Here is a 22,889-nt window from a genome sequence, read left to right on the forward strand (position 1 = left end):
GTGTGTGTGTGTATATATATATATATATATATATATATATATATATATATATATATGTGTGTATGTATGTATGTGTGTATATATATATATATATATATGTGTATATATTAATATATGTATGTATGTGTGTATATATGTATATATAATATATATATATATATATATATATATATATATATATATATATATATATATATATATATATATAAAATTGTGTGTAATTAAATTTACATTAAATCATTAAAAAAAATATGCAGTTTTGAATAGTTTTTATAATCTCTGCTGCATTCATAAATTAAGCCTGGCTTATAAAAATTTTATCACAGAAATGTTTTTGTATTAGCTTAAATACTGAAAATATGATAGTTAATTTATATATGCAAGGCAATAACTACAGGCTGTTAGGTATTAGTGTATTCAGATAGTAAGTTAGGAATTTTTTAAATTAAATCACTTATTTACTTAACTTTGTTTACTAACTCATAGCTAATTGTGCTAATCCACCTTAAATTAACGAAGGGGAGAGAGACTGAGAGAGATGTGGGGGCGGGGTTTGGAGCTCATTGCTGGTTCATGAGAGAGAGGGATACAGGATCAGCTGTATTCAAGTGTGCCTGTGAGCCCTCTCTCTGCTTGGCCACTGCTCCTGTTTAATGTTAGCAGCCAGTAAAAAACCTTACAGTCCTCATACTTTGCTGAGGAGATATAAAAGAGCCATTGATAGTTGACCCCAGTTAGGAAAATCAGAAGTAGCCAAACTAAGAGCAAGGAGAAAAAGTCAACTTTCTGTACATTATTTAGAAAAAAGCAAAACTGCATTATTGTTATTTTATAGTCCTGCTTAAACCTTCTATTCCTGCAGCCTCTCTGCTGGGATACGGAATTCCACATTGCAACTGCTGCTTTAATTGACAATTCAGAAGATCCTTCAGATACCAGGATTTCCCACATTTCGGTGTGTACATTTCTTTACAAAAGTAATGTTTATGTTCTGTATATATGAGTGCCGCATGTGAATGTGTTTATTTTTATATAATACTATCAAGGTATCTGATCACTGGCAGTCCAGTTCTTGACCCTGGTTGTATTTGATAAGTAAGCAGGATGCTGATGATTACCCTGTGCATATAAGAGATTTGTTTGTTTGTTTTCAGAGTAAAAAAAAAAACCATGAGTGAGGGGTGGGTGGAGCTAGATTCTCTTCTTATTGCCCCTTATCTTTTTTTTTTTGTTTCTTTTAATTGGTATCAAGGTCTGTCAAATTGTGCTTTTTCTTATTGCCTTTCTTTTTTGCTCTCTCCTGTGTTAGCTTTTCAGATGTGCTGTTGTACAGATCAGATTGTCCTGGCTGCCAGGTTGTGCAGTGAAAGAAAGTCTTCTTGGATGAAGCAACTACAAAAGGAGCAACCTCAGATCCCTGTCTCCAGGCTGCAGATATAAAACTATTTTATGGAAGAATTAGGACATCTCATTAAGACTGACAAGCATTAATCAAATCATTAGACCTAATCTGATATGGATTTTTGACTTTTTATTTTCCAAGAAACAAAAATTAATCAACTTAAGGAAACAACTTTTCCTTTAGTTCATATCTGTGTTTGCTATACTTGCATATGCATGAGTCCACAGATCAAGTCTGATGAAGCAAGGAAGAATATCCTAGAAAAGGAACTGTATCTCCAACTTCAGGTTATTTCAGCATTATTTATTCACAGGTCTGCAGGTTGCATGTATTTTCAAATTGTAATGAAAATGCCTTCCTGGGTCGTCATCTTTATTACTGGATGGACTTTTTGTGAAAAAGTATTTGTTTGCTATGGCCTTGACTATGATTATTCTTATTATTACAATGAAGAGGAGAAACCTGAGGTCATCGATTACAAGGATCCTTGTAAAGCTGGTAAGTCAATTTGTTACCTTTACACAATGTATTATGAATTCACAGTGGGATTGGTTTATATATGTGTGTGTATATATATATATATATATATATATATATATATATATATATATATATATATATATATATAATTAGTATAGTAAGTTTTGTTTTTATCATGTTAAATGCACAATTTGGAAATTATTTTAGCCAGTTTGGGCCAGTTGTGTAATATTTATAACCTGTCATCCATTGGCTCGCTTCATGAATAATTATTAGTAATAGTATAATGTATATGACCTAAAACTGTGTAACTATTCTATTTTTTTATGCTGTATTGGTGTAATCAGGTACAGATAATTGTGACTATGTAACATTTGTAGCACTTATTTGATACTTGTATAGAAAATATATACTAAAACATAGAATGCTGACTCAAGAATCAAAGTAGTTCCCCTTTGTTTATGAACAATATGTCAATTTCAAGCTTGCTCTTCACGTGTAAGGATAGAGAGGGTGGAGGAAGGAGGGATGGGTGTAACCTTAAACAGGAGGAGGAGGTGGTGCCGTCTCCTTCCTCTGGGGGCTTTATTACCCCTCACTTATTTAAAAGGGCTGCTGTGGAAGAGCTGTCATCTCTGTTTGTGTCAGAGCGCTGCGCAGAGCTGTATCCCACTTCTGCCGGTGTCCTGCTGCTCTGCCTGGGGCTGTACTGATGCAAACTTTGCTAGTGAGGGGAGAGTGATTTGTGTTTCCCTTAGTTCCTTTATAAAGACACAGCTTGTTTTTATTGTTTAGTGTATTTCTAACCAGTAAAAGTGATTCTAATTCATTCAGCCTCAAAACATGTTTTGTGTGTGTGATGCTGTTTTTGTAATTGATTCCATCAGGGATTCGAGTGAAGTCTGCATACATGCAGTATTTCAGTATGTTATTGTAAATAATAACCAGAAACTGCATCTGGCATATTACAATAAACACTCCTCCAACAAAGTTATCCTTTTTTTTTTACTAGAGGCTTATTGCCAGGAAAAACCTATGTCATGTTTTTACATATGGGTGTTTTAAAGGAAGAAACAACTCGTGGCTTACAGGGATATATTGATTTTTAACAAAAATGAATTGATGTTGCTAATGCTGTTAACACTCCATTTTCAGTATATATTTATCTATTTATTATTTGTATAACTCCTCTTTCTGCTACCCTCTTATGTACACACTTCCTACTGCAGCAAAGTCTGCCGTTTCCTGCACTTGGGTTTGTTTTGTGTCACTGGCAAACAAGTATGTCTGCCTGGCCAAGGCACTTTTCAGCATAAAATCCATTTCATTCATGAACATAAGAAACAATGAGTGGGAAGCAAATCAAAACGGCTGAAGGGAACAAAATTATTAATATTTCATGGGAAAAATGTATTAAAAGGCATTGATTGCTAAAATCATTATACTGTCCCTTTAAGAACAGTCCAAAGCTCAGCGATTCTTAGTTTAAGTTAATCAAATTGATATATTGTTGTTTTTAAGGTTCAGTTTTTCATGACTCCATGCAAAGAAGGAATATCTAATATAATGTTCCAGCAGGAAAAAGATGCTTTAACAACAGCTGTTGTACATTAGGTATTGGTTTAGAAACCATATACATTACATGGTGAATAGATACACTTGGCTGACATTGCTAAATATCCATGTGGTAATTTCTCCCTTAAAGGCATGAGCATAATTGTGGTTTATGATGACTAGTTCAGACTATCAGATACTTGAAAGGGCTGACCCAATGTAACCCTTTTATTAAACAACCATTTGAGCACCTTCCTTAAAGTTTTAAAAAAAGATTTATCTTAAGTTTGAATATATAGTAACACCTGATCTGCCAGAGGGCAAAGTAGAACATAAGAAATTTGTGTTGCATGTGTTACAAGGGACATAATGATCACTGATGGAATAATTGCTTAATTCACTTGCAGAAAAGACTGATAGCATTCTGTATTCCCTTAGTTCTAAACCATAAATAGGTAATCTACCCAGGTGTCATCAATGAATGTAGCTGAGGAATGTCTGCACAATGCAGTATTTTTGTGTAAGTGTATTTTCCACCAAGATTACATGAGAAAGATAATAGTCTCAACATTTATTAAGTAACTGTTAAAGTAACAACTGAATAACATAATCCACAATAGATTTACTCATTAATATAACACACAGCTAAATTCTGTGGCACCAGCTTCTGGACAACTTTGTCATATAACACAATTTATTAAAGCAGCTACATCTTATAATTACTTTACTCCTAAATTCACTTTAACACATCGCCTAAGCAGATATCTGAGCATACTGGGTAGTTGCTTTGGGCCATACACAACATGCTCGCACTTGACCGACAGCACAGAGAGTGCATTGTGCTAACACAATTATCAGCTGCTGCACATGCTCCAAGATTGACTCTAGGGATGTTTGAAATGAGCTGATTTTGGAGTAAAATAAATACAGGGGTAGGTATTTGCTGTTACAGGTGCCATCAAAATGATGCACAGCATTTAAGAATTTCTGAAATGCCACTTGTATTGTCAGCTCAGCAGTTCAGAATGTTGTGTCCTTTGGCAGATGGTATTTCAGTTTACTGATGCAGCCATTGTTTATGTCTGTCGTTATCACTGTATAAAATCTTCATGGTGTCATTATGTTAACATCATGCACCATTCTGAATGTGCCCCACTGATGTACAACATTCTAGCTCCAGCATTAAAATAGAATACACTTAATTTCTGCCTTTTGTTAATGATAATCTACAATGTAACTAGTTGCTGTATGTAAAATATCTGTTCTTTAATTCTATGAACTAAACAAGATCGGATTTGCCAGAGAGACTAAACTATGATTTTATATTTATTTATATATATATATATATATATATATATATATATATATATATATATATATATATATATATATATATATATATATATTTATATATTTATATATATATATATATATATTTATATATATATATATATATATATATATATATATTTATATATATATATATATATATATATATTTATATATATATATATATATATATATATATATATATATATATATATATATATATATATATATATATATATATTTATATATATATATATATATATATATATATATATTCAGGGAAATTGGCTTTTGCAGACTTGTAAGTGAATAAATTAGTAGTTGCAGTAAATGAATACTAGTGAAGACTAGAAGCAGCATTATACTACTTTTGTTGTAGATAACACCTTGAAGATCAACTGGACAAAAAAAAAATCATAGGAGAGATACATGATCCTTACAGCAATATGTTGTTTTCATTTCCACTAGCCCGTGACTTACAATATAAGTTGCTTTGTACCAGTGGCTTTTCCCCTAAGCTGTATAAATAATATATTGTTATCATGGGATCCATATATTATGGTTTAGCTATATGAGAATATGAAATATTTACACAACTACACTACATATAGCCCTCAGCATTACCTATGCAGTAAGGTAAATAAGTCATGTAAAAAAGTGAGTGCTTGCACATTGTAAATAAAATGATTTGCACATTGTTTACAATAACCAATCTCTACCTCATATCTTAATGTGTATTCTTTTTCTTACTGTTCTATTGTTGATGTTGAACCCTTGAGTGCCCGTTTTGTTTGGTTTAATGTAGCTAAATATAGCCATGTGGTTTTCTAAAAAGGTAAATAAAAAAATCCTTGCATTAGAAAGGCCTGGCTGAGGGAGCAATGATTCACTTGTCACTCACAGCAGGAAATAATCAGATAGAAATAAAATGACCTTGCTGTGTCCCCCCCACATAATGCTGAGATAACAAAACAATACATTGTGATAGTACAGAAAGATAGGTAGGAATGTAAAGAAGGCAATACCATCATTCTGATAATCTCAGACATTTTTAAACCAGTGGAAGGTTGTTATCCGTTCCAATATATGTGTGTGTGTATATATATATATATATATATATCTAAAGAGACAAAGCGCACTCCCACTTGCTTAAGAGTAAAGTACCAGGGTGCAAAAACTGCTACATACAAATGATCCCAAAAAATTGCACTCTGGGTTTAAATCACAGCAACCTTTTATACGTGACATTTCAGGGCATTCACCCCTTCCTCAGACGGGATGAGGAAGGGGTGAATGCCCTGAAACGTCACGTATTAAAGTTTGCTGTGATTTAAACCGATAGTGCAATTTTTTGGATCTTTGTGTGTGTATGTGTGTATGTATAAAATACAAGAGTTTAAAAACCATGTAGGTAACATGTAAAAATACATAATCCAGTTGTGAGCCTGGATTATATAATGTGTGTATATGTATAAACATAAATTGTCAAATAAAAAGCACAATTTCTATGATGGTGTGTCACAAAAAAAACCCTACCTCTCCCTATCCAGCAATCACTGTGTGGAATGCTGTAAGTACATGTATACCCCAGCATACATATGTATATAGTAAGCACTCCAGTCTCTCTCTCTAGGGGAGGAAAAAAGGCACAGCTTGCAGAGATAAACTGGAAAAGTATGTAAATAATGCATTTCTTTTTAATAATTATTTCACTATGGTTAATTAGACATTGTATGTGAGATTATTTTTTTTATATTAATGGCCGTTTAACTGCCTTCACTTTTCTAACAATATTTGTGACCATTCTTATTATTTCCCTCCTCATTCTTCCGTTCTCTTTCTGCTTTGATCTATAATGACTTGTTCTTATACTTTACTGTTTTTTTAACCATATGCTTTCCACTTTCTTTTATTTACCATAAATTGAGAACCTTTGAAATCTATTGGTATACTCCTATAAGACATTGTCCTAGCTGATGTTTTCAGAATGATATACAACTTAGAAATCATCCAGAATACTGAAAAGTCAGTCATACAATGTTTAAAAGAGAGTCAATAGTTTTATAAGGAGATATATGTAGAAAACTTAAAAAGGTTTAGAATTTTTAAAGTCCTTAGCTAATATATTTTTTTCACAAACATTTAAATAACACTTTTGTGACTTTGCTTAGCTTTACCTTTGGTGGAAAATAAATAATTTTTATACAAGTAATAATAGCTTAATAATTGTACTGATTGCGTGTTACTTGTTCTATTAGATATAGTTAAAGGGACAGTCATGTCCAAAAAAAACTTTCATGATTCAAATAGGGCATGTCATTTTAAACAACTTTCCAATTTACTTTTATCACCAATTTTGCTTTGTTCCCTTGGTATTCTTAGTTGAAAGCTAAACCTAGAAGGTTCATATGCTAATTTCTTAGACCTTGAAGGGTGCCTCTAATCTGAATGCATTTTGACAGTTTTTCACCACTAGAGGGGGTTAGTTCATTTGTTTCATATAGATAACATTGAGCTCATGCACGTGAATTTACCGAGGAGTGAGCACTGATTGGCTAAAATGCAAGTCTGTCAAAAGAACTGAAATAAGGAGGCAGTCTGAAGAGGCTTAGATACAAGGTAATCACAGAGCTAAAATGTGTATTATTATAACTGTGCTAGTTATGCAAAACTGGGGAATGGTTAATTAAGGGATTATCTATCTTTTAAAACAACAAACATTCTGGTGTTGACTGTCCCTTTTAATATTAGTTGAAAAGCTAGACCCAAGACAGCCTTTCAGTCAAAATTAATCTTTAAAGGGATAGTATACACTCATTTTCAGTTAAGCTCTCAGTTTAGCTCTGTTGCAAAGATAGCTGGAAAGCCCACTACAAATGGGAAATAAGACAATCCCCCCCCTCCCCTTCTTTTGCATATGAAAAGACCCTTTACACAAACAGGAGCAAGCTGGAGTAGGTAGCTGACGGTATTCTCATAAAACTTTGGGGCTTGGTTAGGAGTCTAAAAATCAGAGCAATGTTATATAAAAATAAGCAAAACTATACATTTAAAAAAAAAAAAAACTTTATGGGCTATATAAATAGATCATCTACAAAACATTTATGCAAAGAAAAAATGAGTTTATAATGTCCCTTTAATGATTTAGATAGAGAATGTTATTTTAAAAACTTTTCAATTTACTTCTATTATCAAATTTACTTCAATTTATTGCAATATTTTTATTGAAAAACATACCTAAATAGGCTTAGAAGCAGCAGTGCACTACTTGAAGCTAGCTGATGATTGATGGTTACTTATATATATCTTTGTAATTGCCTCACCAGATGTGTTCAGGTGTATTACTCCCCTGAAGCTGACTCTATACATGCAGGGGTTTAACTTATATGAAAGTAACAGCACAATAATGATGTGATCTAACTATAACATATGTTGTCCCTTTTAGGTTTGAATAAACATTTTGTAAGTAGAGAGGTTTTTTTTTTTTTTTTTTCAAGTCACAGTGATTTGCAACTTCTAAGTATTCTGTTTTATATATTTCATAATTAAAATAAAGATAATTTTACGTATAAGTCAGTAGACGCTAAAACATTTTACAACTAATAAATACTACATGGATTACTTTTATTATTTATGTTATTCATTAATAAATCTCAAATGGCTCTAGATGCCTCTATCTTTGTTTCTCTGCAAAATTCCTATCAGTTTCATAATGTTAGTTTGTAAGCATGGCTAAATCTTCTAAAATCTCCACATGGAAAAAATGTTTATTAAGAACTACTGGTCAGACTGCAGTTTATTGTGTGTGTTTTTTTTAAAAAACAACTCAATTTGCTGGTGAATTGTGTCCCAACCACTTGAATAAAATGGAACCTTTTGTCAGACTTCAGGTGACATAAACTTAATAAAGTTGCCTTGGTGAAATCTTTTTTCCCTGGATTTTTGTCGAAATAAACACTTATTAATCAATACAATAGAGAAAATAAATAGGAATTGAGTTATAAAGGTACATTTCAACACATGCATTTATTTAAACCATTTAACATGTAACTATATACTATGGAAACAAACCAACCTGGGAGATTATAGTACAGGCTATATTAACCCCTTCATGCCGGGGGGGGAATGCTTATATCGGAAAATGAAATCACGCAATTGCCGATGTGATCACGTGATTTTAAGGCTGGGATCGGATCATGGGGGACTGCCTATGCTTCTAGGCGTGCCCCCAGTGAGATTTTTCATTAGCTAAAGGGAAGAGGCTGCTTTATGCCATATAAGGTAGGACACTCCATGCCGTCCTAATGGTGTGAAAGCTCAGCACTGTTAGGATGATGCCATGGAACATCCTAATGGTGTGAAGGGGCCTGATAGTGTTTTTTTTTAAGTTGAGTAAATAAATGTACTCTTTTATAGGGAAGCTTTGTTTTGTGTAGCATAGCGTTTATGTTAGATTAGGTTGTCAAAGCCTTATATGTGTGTTTCCCTTATATTTTCAGATTTTAAATGGTTTAAACATATTTATTCACTTAAAAATGGTAGAATATGTTTAAAGCTCCATTTTTTTTTTCCCATTTTTTTTATGACTTTTGTGTTTTCAGACAAAGCCAGGAAGAGTATTTCTCCAAGGACAATAGGTTTACTGTGCAATAAACCTTGTGTCACAGATACAGATTTCATGATTCAAATAGGGCATGCAGTCTTTCCAATTTGCTTTCATTATCAAATAGTGCATTTTTTTTATATGCACAATTTGAGGCATCAGCTCCTACTGAGCATGTGCAGAATTCAAAGTGTCTGTTATTGGTTATTGGCTGTCACATGATAAAGGGTAAATAAAGAGATATATAGGGGCGCCCATGGTCAACCAATATATAAATGAGTTATAACTATAAAAACATAGTCAATGGTGATATAACCTATATAATAAAATAACAAAATGCAATTGACAGATCAAGGAATATACCAAGAAAAACAAAGCAAAGTCCCATATAACAAAGGCGCAGGGTATTGTTTTAAGGAACCCAGGTGTATGTGGTAAATCCAGATCTAGGCAGCTGTCTGTGGATGGATCAAGGTCAACATCCAGGATTGGGATCTATAGAGGTTGCAAAGAAACAGAAGCGCCACATGGCCTAGTACTGTATAAACTTCTGAGAGATGGTACATAAAATGTTTACACTCACATTTGGTGAAACACCCCTCTTGGTGCAAATAGAGCAGGCTGGAATTAAACAGTCACCCAGCAGACTGATCTCCGGTGTAGCTCGAACTCCAAAATGACAGGATACGATATCCCAAAGAGTAATACAACTTAAGATATGGTGTAAATAGGAATAAATGGTATGGCAGCAAGTGATAAGTGTAAAACTTTATTTAAAACGTATAAAAACAAGCAACGCGTTTCTCAGCCAACCAGTGGCTGTTTCATCCGGCTTAAAACAAAAGGTAAAAAAACACTTGTCATATATACCATACAGATAATCTTATACAATGTGCAACATCTAATAATAATAATAACCATTTTATGTTGCATTGACATTTAGTGTTATAGGAAGACATCTTTCATCAAAATATCTAATGTACAAACTATGGGGTTTATTATAAACCTCTACAAATGTTTATTAAATGATTTATCTACAAAATCCCCATAGACCTTAACTATCCAACTCTTAAATCATCTGGTAGTTGAGCTGCTCATAGCAAGGCTTTTAGTTTAAAGTGAAAGTAAATTTAGAGCCTGCTATCCATCAATGTTTATTAGATAAGTACAGTCTCTAACTTTAAAAAAAAACCATTAGTCTTTATTAGTAATTTATATCCTAAATAGCATACCTTTTGCCGTGCTTCCTCCGCCCACCCGATCATTTCCTGGTTTCTCTCCTTTACACGAAAGACCGGTCCCACCCGCTCTTACGTGTACATTCATGCGCATTCTCGTGAGGGATATTCTTTTGAGCATAAAAACGATCAATACTTTAAGCAGCAGGCATTGAAGGAAAGAAGACCGCCACTCACTCCTAAAGCTAAATCCTAGCTACCTATCAGCGGCATTGAAGGCTGACTGCCACTCGCTCCTCCTAAGTCCTAAATGTCCTTAGTAACTTGTACTTGTTGTCGGTCTCACTCTGTCACCTCACCCGATCCCCAAGTCAGTAGTCAGTGGCAGGGATTGGAATGACTGACAGCCAGGCACAACGGGTCACCGTCAGGAGCAGCATTGAAGGCATTCCAATCCCAACTACTGACTTGGGGACCGGGTGAGGTTATGGTCGGAGTGAGACTGACAACAAGTAAAAGTTACTACCGACATTTAGAACTTAGGAGGAGCAAGCGGCAGTCTCCCTTCAATGCCGCTGACAGGTAGCTAGGATGTAGCTGTAGCTTAAACTCACACTAATTTTGGATTCACTATATAAAGCTTCATAGCGATGCGTGACAGTTTACTTTTCCTTTGTCAATCATACTTGAGTTGTAAAATATAAAATTAAGAAATCTAATTTGCAAACACGGATTGTCTTTACAGTGCAAATAGATTAGAACAGGGTTCTTAAAACCACGGGTCAAGACCCATTATTGTGTCGCAACACCAAGTTTTTTTGGGTCACAACTTGTGTGTACGTTGTAATGTGTGTGTCGTAGGAGAGTGTGTGTGGTGCGTTGTATGAGAGTGTGTGTTATATGACAGTGTATGTGGTAAGTGTGTAAGTTGTATGAGAGTGTGTGGTAAGTGTGTGTTTTATACGACAATGTGTGTGGTGTGTGATGTATGAAAGTATTTGGTATGTTATATGAGAGTGTGTGGTATCTGTGTGTGTTGTATGAGTGTGTGTGTTATTACCTTTTACAACACTTTCAAGTTTGACTGCAATTAGGAATAAGGTACACAAACATTTTAGTCACTTTGACAAAAATTGCATGCATATTATTTCAGAAACGTTCAGTCCAAGCATAAAAATAGTGTTGCGAAGATATGTTGTATCGTGGCACTGGACCTTGGGGGGAAACGTTTGAATAACCATGGATTAGAATACACCTACCCAAGAACTGCCTTCCTACTCCTTAAAATATTTTCGTTTCAAAGTTGTTGGATTCTTATGTTTTGTCAGATTTGTCTGTAGCTAAAACTGTTCATTATACGGTTCATACATTTAGCGGATATTATGAGTATTGTACTTAAAAACTGTGGAGTGGGATTCTTTAAAAGAGACATTATACAAAAATGTTGACTTTTCTTTTTTTCTAAAAGAGGACTTTTACTAGGTGGTGCATGCTTAAAGGAATAGTCTAGTCAAAATTTAAACTTTTATTATTCAGATAGAGCAGGCAATTGTAAGCAACTAATTTACTCTTTTTGGTTCAGGACCTGGGTAGCACTTGCTGATTGGTGGCTACATTTAGACACCAATCAGAAAGTGCTACCCAGGTGCTGAACCAAATATGTGCCGGCTCCTATGCTTACATTCTTGCCTTTTCAAATAAAGATGCCAAGAGAACAAAGAAAAATTGATAATGGGAGTAAAGTAGAAAGTTGCTTAAAATTGCCTCCTCTATCTGAATCAGGAAAGTTTAATTTTGACTAGACTATTCCTTTTAGTGCTGATTAAACCAACCTTTTAGTTATGCATAAACTGTTATATTTGTTTGAAAGTTTTTCATGTAAAAGAATTATATTCTTTTAAATTATGATTAATTTCTTTGCATAATAGTGCATTTTTTTTGTACAAAATTGTAACTTCAACATGTAAACGGGACTTCACCTTCACATATTATGTTTGATTTTTTTTTATTAATATTACCATTCCAATTCTGTAGCCATATTTAGACTCTGTTGTGATACAGTAAGTAACCTTGTGTTCAATTTTCTGAAGACCATGCTGTGTTTATATTTTATTCATATTTTAAGATCATTAGGGGATGCTTACACTAACAGTAGATATTTCAGCTAATAGCATTTTTGTCAATAGAATGTCAAATAATTTGTAGTTTGGAAAATGTATGTATGTGTGTGTGTGTATATATATATATATATATATATATATATATATATATATATATATATATATATATATATATATATATATATATATATATATATATATATATATATATATATATATATATAAAAAATGCGTATATATGTGTGTGTGTGGCATGGGGATGAACAGTCCATTCAATGTTTTATGGATTATTTGAACTCTAATGACAAGGGCTTGGAGTTCACCCATTGCTGGCACAAGTCGGAGATCGTCTTTCTAGATCTAATATTGAGAGCAGCACCCCAAACTAAAGATGTTACCACATCCCTACATCGTAAGGAGATAGCAGGTAATAGTTTATTACATGCGAACAGTGGGCATCCTCAACATGTATATAAAGGGATAGCGAAAGGGCAGTTTCTGCGTGTGAAACGCAATTGTACCCTACACTCTGATTTTGTCAAAGAGTCAGTTGACTTGAAACAAAGATTCATTGATAGAGGCTACAACTTGGGGATGATCAACTGAGTGTATAGAGGTGTGGAAAACATGGACAGAAATTCTCTGTTTAAAAACAAAAAACAAGGGAGAGCAAGAAAAAGTTTAAGATTTGTCACAAAATTCTCCAATCAATATTCTGGAGTGTGCAACATCATTAAAAAGTATTTGCCCATTTTATATGGTGATGATGACCTTAAATAAATTGTTCAACAAGGTTGTGACTTTGTATACTCAAAGAATATTACGATTGGCAACATGCTATCACCGAGCATGTTGCCAGAAACTGAACCACGAAGCTCTTGGCTAGAGGTTGGAGGAACTTATAAATGTGGCGTATCACGCTGCAAGTCCTGTATGTACATAAAGCAGGGCAATAACTTTACCTCCTGTGTCACAAATGAAACCTTTTTGACAAGAGGTTGTGTTAAATGTACCTCCACCTATGTGATTTATCTAGTGGAGTGCACTCAGCACAAGAGACAATATATTGGTCTAACAACACGAGATGTACGCTCCCGAATAAAAGAACATTTGGGCTACATATCACATGAGGTTGAATGTTCAGCCTTATCAAGACACTTTATACATGAACACAACAAAGAGGTACAACACTTCAAATGGAATGCCATTGAAAGCATTAGAGTGCCCCGTAGGGGTGGTAGTAAACTAAGGATTCTGGAGAGACAGGAGATATATTGGATCCACAAGCTAAAAACCTTGGTTCCTGAAGGATTTAATTCACAATTTGATGTGATTAATTATTGGGAGTAAGCTTGTGGGTCAGGTCATATGACCCTCTAGGTTCCCCTGCCTCTCCAGAATTCTCTATCCTTTTGAAAATTTCAAGGTTCTTAGGGATATAGTCAACTAGATAAAGTATTAAATATTAAATTTTGGCTTTGTATAGATTTATTATACCTATGAAAATATAATACATTTATTTTTAAATTACTGATGGCTATAACAGACAGTTTAAGCATTGTATACATGGAAATGGCATGTCTATAAACAAATAATAGCCATATGTACTTTATTTATTTTTCTAACATGGTATAAATAGTGTTTGGCTGGAAATAAACTGAATATCATTTAATGATTTTGTCAGTTACAGCCACACTATTTAACAAACCTTAGTAATTATTTTTGACTGCTCCCTATCATCATTATATATATTTTATGTATATTTTGTATATATATATTTTATATACATATGCTTTTTATGTATATTCTCTCTCTCTCTATATATATATATATATATATATATATATATATATATATATATATATATATATATATATATATTTATATCTTTCACCTTGATGTGTCTTTTGCTTTTTTGATTCATATATATATTTTTTGCTCAATGTGTTACTGTTGTTGTTTTTTGTTTGTTTTTTGCTTTGTTCATTAGTTTTTTACTTTTAATACTTTAACCACTAAGGGAAATTGTAAATACCATATGCTAATAGAAATGTAAAATTGCCAATAACATCAAATGTAATGACTATCTGCATTTTGTATTCATATTGCATTAGGTTTAAATGTTTGTATTATTATACCTAAGTGGAAACAAATGGGTTAATTAGTATTGTTTTTAATTGGGTAGAGGATAGCCCTATAAAAACACCTCCCATATGCTAGGGGAGTATGTCTATGATTACGGCCGTGGAGGCTGAAACATGTAAGACTAGGTGATTACTTTTAAACCCATTGGCAGATCTGGGTTCAAGCCTATATATCTTTTAACCTGATGAAATAAAGATTCTTTTTAATGGACTTTTGATTACGCCTGGATCCTTTCTTTATCGTGTATATATATATATATATATATATATATATATATATATATATATATATATATATATATATATATATATATATATATATATATATATATATATTCAATACACAGAGAAGTGCACTCACAGGAACGAACAACTGGCTTAATACCATTGTTAGCCTGTTCTATGGCGATTTACCACGTGGGTGGGTGCAACTTATTTTAGCCCAGTAATGCTTTTCACAGAGTAGAACTTTCCTGTAGTATATCAGTCTGATCCCGCCTATTACGCTCAGTCCAGCGCCGAAATACCAGGCAATTCCACTCTGAACAAGGAACACAGCAACCCCAGACGATCATTGGGCCTCGTCAGTGAGGTGTAGCAGTATTTTTCTCTCTCTCTCTCTTTCTCTATCTATCTATCTATATATAAAATGTGTGTGTGTGTGTGTGTGTATCATCAATGCAGTAAGACATTTTTTTTGTACAGTAAATCTTTGCCATAGGGATTTTATTATATGATCTTGACTTTGTAGAGAGAGGACAATTGCCACTTCTGTTAATTGTATACTAATGTGTTAGCTTCTTTTCATCTCTTTTTGTAAAATATTAATTATGTAGAAAGGGAAATAACTGTCAACTGAGAAGGAAAGGAAATGGAGCAGGATGGAGAGCTGCTATGACAGCCTGTTTAGACACTTTCCTATAAAATCTAAGAATCAAATACAATTTTGAGCATATTGCAAAACTCATCAGTCAGTGTCTTTAGAATTCAGTTATTATTCATTATTTGGGAAGATGCTGAAATAATGATAATGTGAAATATTTGTATATCATGAATATTTGCAAATGAGAACATATTTTGTGACTGGAATCGCAAATATACTCACTAGCCAATTAGAAATGTTTCCACAGTTCTATTGGCAGATAGTTAATATTCCCCACATGCTTTAAAAGGAAAAAAAAAATCTTTAACAAAGAGTATCGATTTTTCAGAGAACACATATTAAAACATTTTTAAAATGTTCTCTTTTTTAGAAATAGCAAAAATGAATTTAAGGGCAAATAATTTTTTTTTTTCTGTGTCCTGTAAATATTTCAATCCAGTTTTTTTTTTTTTTCATCCATATATTGTTTTTTTTGTTTGTTTTTTTTAGCATCTTTTTATTAGAGTTTTTAGAGGATGTACACTCAGAATCATACCATACAGAAAAACAGGAAGAAAACACAAAAAAAACAGTATATATTGTACAGTGTCTTCAATTTTTAACATTAACAAAAAGTTTGAATCCTTGCATCTTAACAGAAAAATCTTCCTAATTTTATCAGAATTTCAAGTATCAGTCTACCTCTTACTTACATATTATGAACCATATTGGCAATTACCTACTCGCGTCAAATTACTATGTTACATAATGTCATTAATTAAATATATAAACTTCTATGTGAGAAAAAAATAATACTTAAGTAAGCACATTATAGCAACTCATGACAACTTTCTCCAAAACAAAGACAATGAAACAATACGGTTTGTCTACATCCCTAATCTAACTCTATTTTCAAAACTTAATCTACATTCGATTAGGCTTTGTCCACCTAATCCAAGTGAAGTAGTCCATTACACAAGGTTGTAGCTAGAATCATACTAATAATCCATATATAGTTAGTCCATGGGAAAGAAAGAAAGAAAGAATGGGTCTACCTGCTTTGCTGGCCATGTGTTATACACAGCACCATTTTTTTAGTATTTGCTTCAGGCAATGATATATCATCTGTCCCAATAGTCCCCCAGTATGTGATTTGTATCTTATAAAGCTGTCTGTTTTCTTGTAATTCCTGTTTATAGCTGAGCCCTTTATTGTATCTATACACACCACTCCTTACTCAAGCATGTTGCTGATTTGCTAGGATAATCACTTGATCACTGACTTGAGTGGCTCTATTGTAAAAGTGCAGTGCTGTTCCATCACCAAACTGGCAATCGAGAGCAGTACACATGTTCATCTGTACATTCCAGTGTCAGTGACAGTCAGCCATGCGCAATGACACTGCAGTGATTGCTGCCAAATGTACTTCATTATTTATGTTTATTGTCTTGGCCGTGTTCCTCTCAAAGCCTTCTCTCCATTTTAAATGTCATCCTTTTTTTTTTGGTCATGTGTTGGGTGCTATGACATTTTGGTACATCAGTACGAGCAGCAGTTCTTACATATGGCTACAGCATTGTGTTTGTTATTCATAAAAAAAAGTTACATTGTTGAAACGAAGATGTTGTTGTTGTTTATTATACAACTATTAATTAAAGGACAAAACAACAAAAAGTATTGGTGCACATCCAACCACTTAAGTCCACTCTTTCATGGCATATTTGTATATGCTTATGTCTGCCAAATATACTTACATAGCTTCTAATAAGATTGGGATAAACATCTCGCAATAATATTGGCTTATATTTGAGCTGCAAAAACAAATATACTTCTATCTGCTAAATATACTTACATAGTTCAAATAAAATTGGGATTAACATCTCGCAATAATATTGACTTATATTTATGCTGCAAAAAATGTTTTGCCTGTAAAAAATGCCTTTAAATGAAATGGGATCTTAGTCACACAATATGATCATATTCTGCTAAACCAGTCACCACTTACAAGGTGTCCCATAGTAGACTGGTCCTAACACTAACCAGTTTCCACACTGCATCAAGTCATGGCTACACAGTGTGAAGCTTTCTAGCTTATTAAGTATATCACAATTACATTATCTGGAACCTGGGCTGGGCTGGGTGGCGTGCATTAACCAAAGAGGAGGGATTTTGTCAGCTCCCTATTCAAAATATACAACAAAGGTGTTTTTTTTTTGGTTAAGCACACCACAAAAGGACTGTTTAATCTTAACACACATATTGTGCTTAAAGGGACGCTTAAGTTAAAATAACTTTCATGATTTAGATGTAGCGTTAAAAAGTTCCAATTTACTTCCATTATCAAAATGTGCAGTCTTTTTATATGCACTATTTCTGAGACACCGGCTCCTACTGAGCATATGGAAGAGTTCACAGTATATACATATATGTGTTTGTGATTGGCTGATGGCTCACATTAAACAGGAAAGAGGGGGAAATGGAAGTAAAAAAAATCTACTTCTCATTTGAAATGTAGAGTAAGTGCTATTGCATTGTCTTTCTATTATTCATGTGTTGACAAATGTACTATATTTAATGGTCCTTTAAGAATCAGTTGTTTACAGATGAAAACAAGTCCTGCAACTTTATTGATGTAAAGGCAGCACACCTCTTCAGTCATAAAAAATAAACTCATTCATGTTTTAATAAGCACAAGAACATTGGGTTGAATATGCCACAACAGAACATTCTTAATAAGTAATTGTCTCATTTCTCTGATCTGGCTGTCTCTCTAATCTCACCTTGCACTCTGTCTGTTAATTCTGCATTTTTTCCAGCTTAGTTAAATTTTGTTAAGCATCTTGTTTCAATAACGTAAAATAAATGTATGCATAAAAATAGTGTGGGTGTTAGATCATTTTTACATATTAATGAATCTCTGCTTGTCAATCTCATGACATCTATCAAGCCGAAAATAAAAACATTGACATAGTTCTTAGAACAATATGCAAAATAAATGGCATATTTTATTTAAAGCATTTTGAACATTTTTATTTATTTATTATTATTTAGTATAATGTGTAAAGAGCATAATTTTTTTATATTTTCCATGGTTACTGAAGCTGAACTGTTTATTACAAATTTGAAAATTACAGTGATTAAGCACACACACAATGCAGTTATTTATAGATACAAGAAGAAAATGTGTTTAATTTACAGGAGAAATTGAAAATTCTAATTATGTAGAGATAGTGTGTTGGCGATCTCTGAATCTTCCTTTCTTTGAGCACTGTGGATTGTCACTCTCTTTCATTGGCATAGAAGTCTATAGTTTTATAGTCTAATAAAAAGTATTTGTTAACGGACTTGTTATTGTCGTTTATATTTCCTAGTTGTACAATTAGACTGAAAATCAAGAGAAGACAATAGAAAGCTTAAAGGGACAGTTAGTCTAAAAATTCTGCTAAGTGATATATATATATATATATATATATCACTAAGTGTAAATTGATCATTATGTACAAATGTAGCCCAGTTTTGTGATCTTTATCGTTTGCAAGTAAAAGCACTTACTGTTCGCGCCGCTGCAGTTTGAAAATGTCCGTTTGGCCCGTCCCCTATTTCCTCATCACCTACATCATCATCTTCATGGCATAGCAGTCACTTTGCCATCCTCCACATAACCTTCTTTAGCGCATGCGCAATGCACCTATTATATTGAAGGGGGAACGTTTGTAACCGTGTAATCGTTGTGTAGTGTATATTTAGCTGAGTCAGGCAGTTTGCAGCATATTTAAGAACAGAATCTGAGCTCTTTTTTGCAAAATAAATAATCTATATTGTAATGTGTTTACATTTCAGTTTTTAGTTTCAAGTATTACCGAACCAATCCAGCCTTTCAGAGATGAAGTGTAGATCAAGAACAGGCAACACAAGTAATTGTATAGTGTAATGATGTTTTGTTTGTGCCAGATGTGCCCTGTAAAAAAAAAAGTTATCTCAAAATTTGCTGAGTAGCCACATCCCGTTAATGGAATTTTAAATATCCAATCGGGATGCTAGTCTCAAGACTTACAAGGAAGCGCACATCTGGCACTGTCACTTTATGATACTTCTCAGTTATAGAAAGATCACAATAAAGCAAAATGCCAACTCAGCACTGATTGGCTGTTCATGCAGCTGACAGTAAAAAGATCAGCTAAATGGTTGTTGCGCACAGAGCACTTACTCTTAGTTTTAACTAAAGGGGAAAAAAAAAGTGTTTCATAAAACTTTTCCTATCTCACAGTGGCACCAAGGAAAAATGGGAATTTATGCTAAGTAACATGTCCCTTTAAGGGACACCATTTATTCTCCCTGTAAAATGTTAAAGTAAAACAAAACATCATTACAATATACAATTACTTGTGTTGCCTGTTCTTAATCTATTTCATCTCTGAAAGGCTGGATTGGTTCGGTAATACTTGAAACTAAAAACTGAAATGTAAACACAATACAATCAAGATTATTTATTTTGCAAAAAACAGCTCAGATTCTGTGCTTAAATATGCTGCAAACTGCCTGACTCAGCTAAATATACACTACACAGTGATTACACGGTTACAAACGTTCCCCCTTCAGTATAATAGGCGCATTGCGCATGCGCTAATGAAGGTTACGAGGAGGATTGCAAAGTGACTGCTATTCCAAGAAGATGATGTAGGCGATGATGAAATAGGGGAGGGACCAAACGGACATTTTCAAACGGCAGCAGCGCAAACAGTAAGTGCTTTTACTTGTAAACGATAAAGATCACAAAACTGGGCTACATTTGTACATAATGATCGATTTACACTTTATATATCACTTATCAGGAATTTTTGACTCTCCCTTTAAGTAAAGTAAATAATGCTATAGTCTGCTATAATTTGAAAATAATTACAAACATAATGCCATATACTGCCAATGATAACATAATCTGTATTAAACTGTCTTTAATTATGGATTGTAAAATTAGCTTGAGTACTCGATGTTGGTTAGAATAATCACATTTTGTTAACCCTTTGTGAAGTCAACTACATGAAAGAATTGTTTTAGAGTGATCCAATAAACATTTGATTTTTTAAATTCAACTTAAAATTTTATCTAAAATCTGTAAATGAGAGATATAGATATAAACTTGTATGTTTCATACTTGTGTTCGCACAGTTCCATTCTCATTCCTACCTATATTTCACATAGGTGAGGCCTAGGCAGCTTTTTGTCTGTTGTGTAAAAGTTACCCTTGGGGCAGAATCTGGTCGATCTCGGGTAGAGTAGATAACATGGGGGGGGGGGGGGGTAGGTAAAAGTATTCCCACCCAGGGAGGAGAGACAGTGTTACTGTTCTTCAGAATTTTAGTATCCTTCATATTATAGGATGAGAGCGAGCTTTGAATTTTTAGTTTCCGCCTTTTTTTAATGCTACTTTAGCATCTTAAAATACAGAACCAACTTATCAATTTTGAATGACCTAACTCCATTCTTTTAAACATGCTAATTCAGAATCACATTTTTATTCACTAAATGAAGTGTAGTAATTGCTTGTTGAGTCAGTGGCCATTTAATGCATGTACATTGTGAATAAACCTAATGTTTTCTTCCATAAATTAAATCTTTAATTTGAAATACAAATATATTTGTTTGATTTGCCTGGTTGAGGTGATTGGTCAGTTTCTTATGTACTCATTTTTCTTACACTAAATTCACTCCATTGTTTAGCAGAAGTTTAATCAGTGTATAGTGCTCCCACCTATCTGTCTCTGTAAAATTGGAATATTCTGAGTGCCCTATGTCCCTCTCACAGTTTTCCTTGCCCTATTGTCTTGGTTTCCCAAAGTGAATCTGGTGACATCAGAACCCCACCCACAAATTGGTGTGGGGGCTTCTTTTTGACCAAAAGGTGCATCTAGCGAACGGGCAAACATCCATTTTTTTTTTACATCTTTTAATCAAAGGGACACCTGACCCCTTTTTGTAAAAGAAGAGCTTCTCCATTTTTTTGGTAACATTTTATATCCTTCCTGATTGCAATTTAAATAAGTTGAAGGGATATTTGCTGCTTATGACCACGGTCAGATGTGCAAGATATTTGCTTTCCTTTGCCCCAGCCCTGTGCGCATTTAAGAATTTTTTTTTTGTCTATGTTACTGTTACAGATTTTATTAAAATGATTATTTCACCTTTCTATAAATAAATCACATTTGTTTTTGTTGTACTTTATAAGATTACCAACATTTTAAAATTGTTTCCAGAATGGTACATATATGTTGATGCTCAGAACTGAAAAAGCTGAGGAAAAAAATGCTTTTCAATTTAAAAATAGAAAATTAAATAAAAATTGTAAAAGACATTTATTTTCATTTTAATTAATATATTTATTTTGCTTGATTAACTACAAATTTGTTTATTAGTTAGGTGTTTTCGTTACCCTAATCTCACCCTGTGCTTATCAAAGAGCCAATAAAGATAAGCAGATGGGGAGAAAGGAGGGTGTGCATCTAATTGCTAAACACAAGGTGACATGAGACAAGGGGTAGCCAAAGAAAATCGAACACCAGCCAGATTTAGTTCACCATGTATTGAGCATATTTATAGGTGTTGGCTCACCCAGTATTCACAGTTTAAATAGATCTCTTTCATCTGCAAAAATGAGAATAGATTGTCTCTTAGAATTATATTTTTAAGGTAGCTGTAGTGAGAACGGAATCATACAGCTGTTCCCATGAACAAAATTGAGGGTTATCAGAATATTATTACTATTAGAGCAGAAGAACTGGCATCACTTTGCTTAGTTTTAGCTGGGTTTTAATATACTTCTGGTTTGGTGACCTTTGTAAACCATCTCAATATGTTTGGAAATAAGTTAAAACTAGATATTGTGTAAAATATGCTTGTCAATGATGTTTTCATTAATTGGATACATGAGGCATGGCAGGGGTTTAAATACTTTTAAAAACACAGTGTTATATTGCCTGTTTTTTGCTAGTTGCCATAAATTGGCTTGTAATGGCATTACTTATTAAAATGTTAAGTATACAGAGTTTTTTTTAAAGTGTTCTTTGCTGTTTGTTTATGAATATGTAGATCATATAATAAAGTTAAGCATAGCCATTTGTTCCAAAATGATGTAAATAATATCTTACAATATTTGGAATATGCGTAAATAGATAAATAGTAGTTTGTGTTTCTACAAAATCTAATAAAGGCTTTGGCTATAT

General features: G+C 33.3%; 1 protein-coding gene across 1 annotated transcript in view; it reads left to right on the forward strand.

Annotated features, from left to right (window-relative positions):
* The first annotated feature begins 661 nt into the window (after window positions 1-661).
* Window positions 662-22,889, forward strand: part of TLL1 (tolloid like 1) — a 232,198-nt gene continuing 209,970 nt past the window's right edge. Inside the window, exons 1-2 of the mRNA XM_053703804.1 lie at window positions 662-955; window positions 1,310-1,900. Coding sequence (XP_053559779.1) covers window positions 1,618-1,900 — 283 coding nt within the window. The 5' untranslated portion in view covers window positions 662-955; window positions 1,310-1,617. The remainder of the gene's footprint in view (window positions 956-1,309; window positions 1,901-22,889) is intronic.

This window comes from Bombina bombina, chromosome 2 (assembly GCF_027579735.1).
Source record: "Bombina bombina isolate aBomBom1 chromosome 2, aBomBom1.pri, whole genome shotgun sequence".
NCBI classification, from domain to species: Eukaryota; Metazoa; Chordata; class Amphibia; order Anura; family Bombinatoridae; genus Bombina; species Bombina bombina.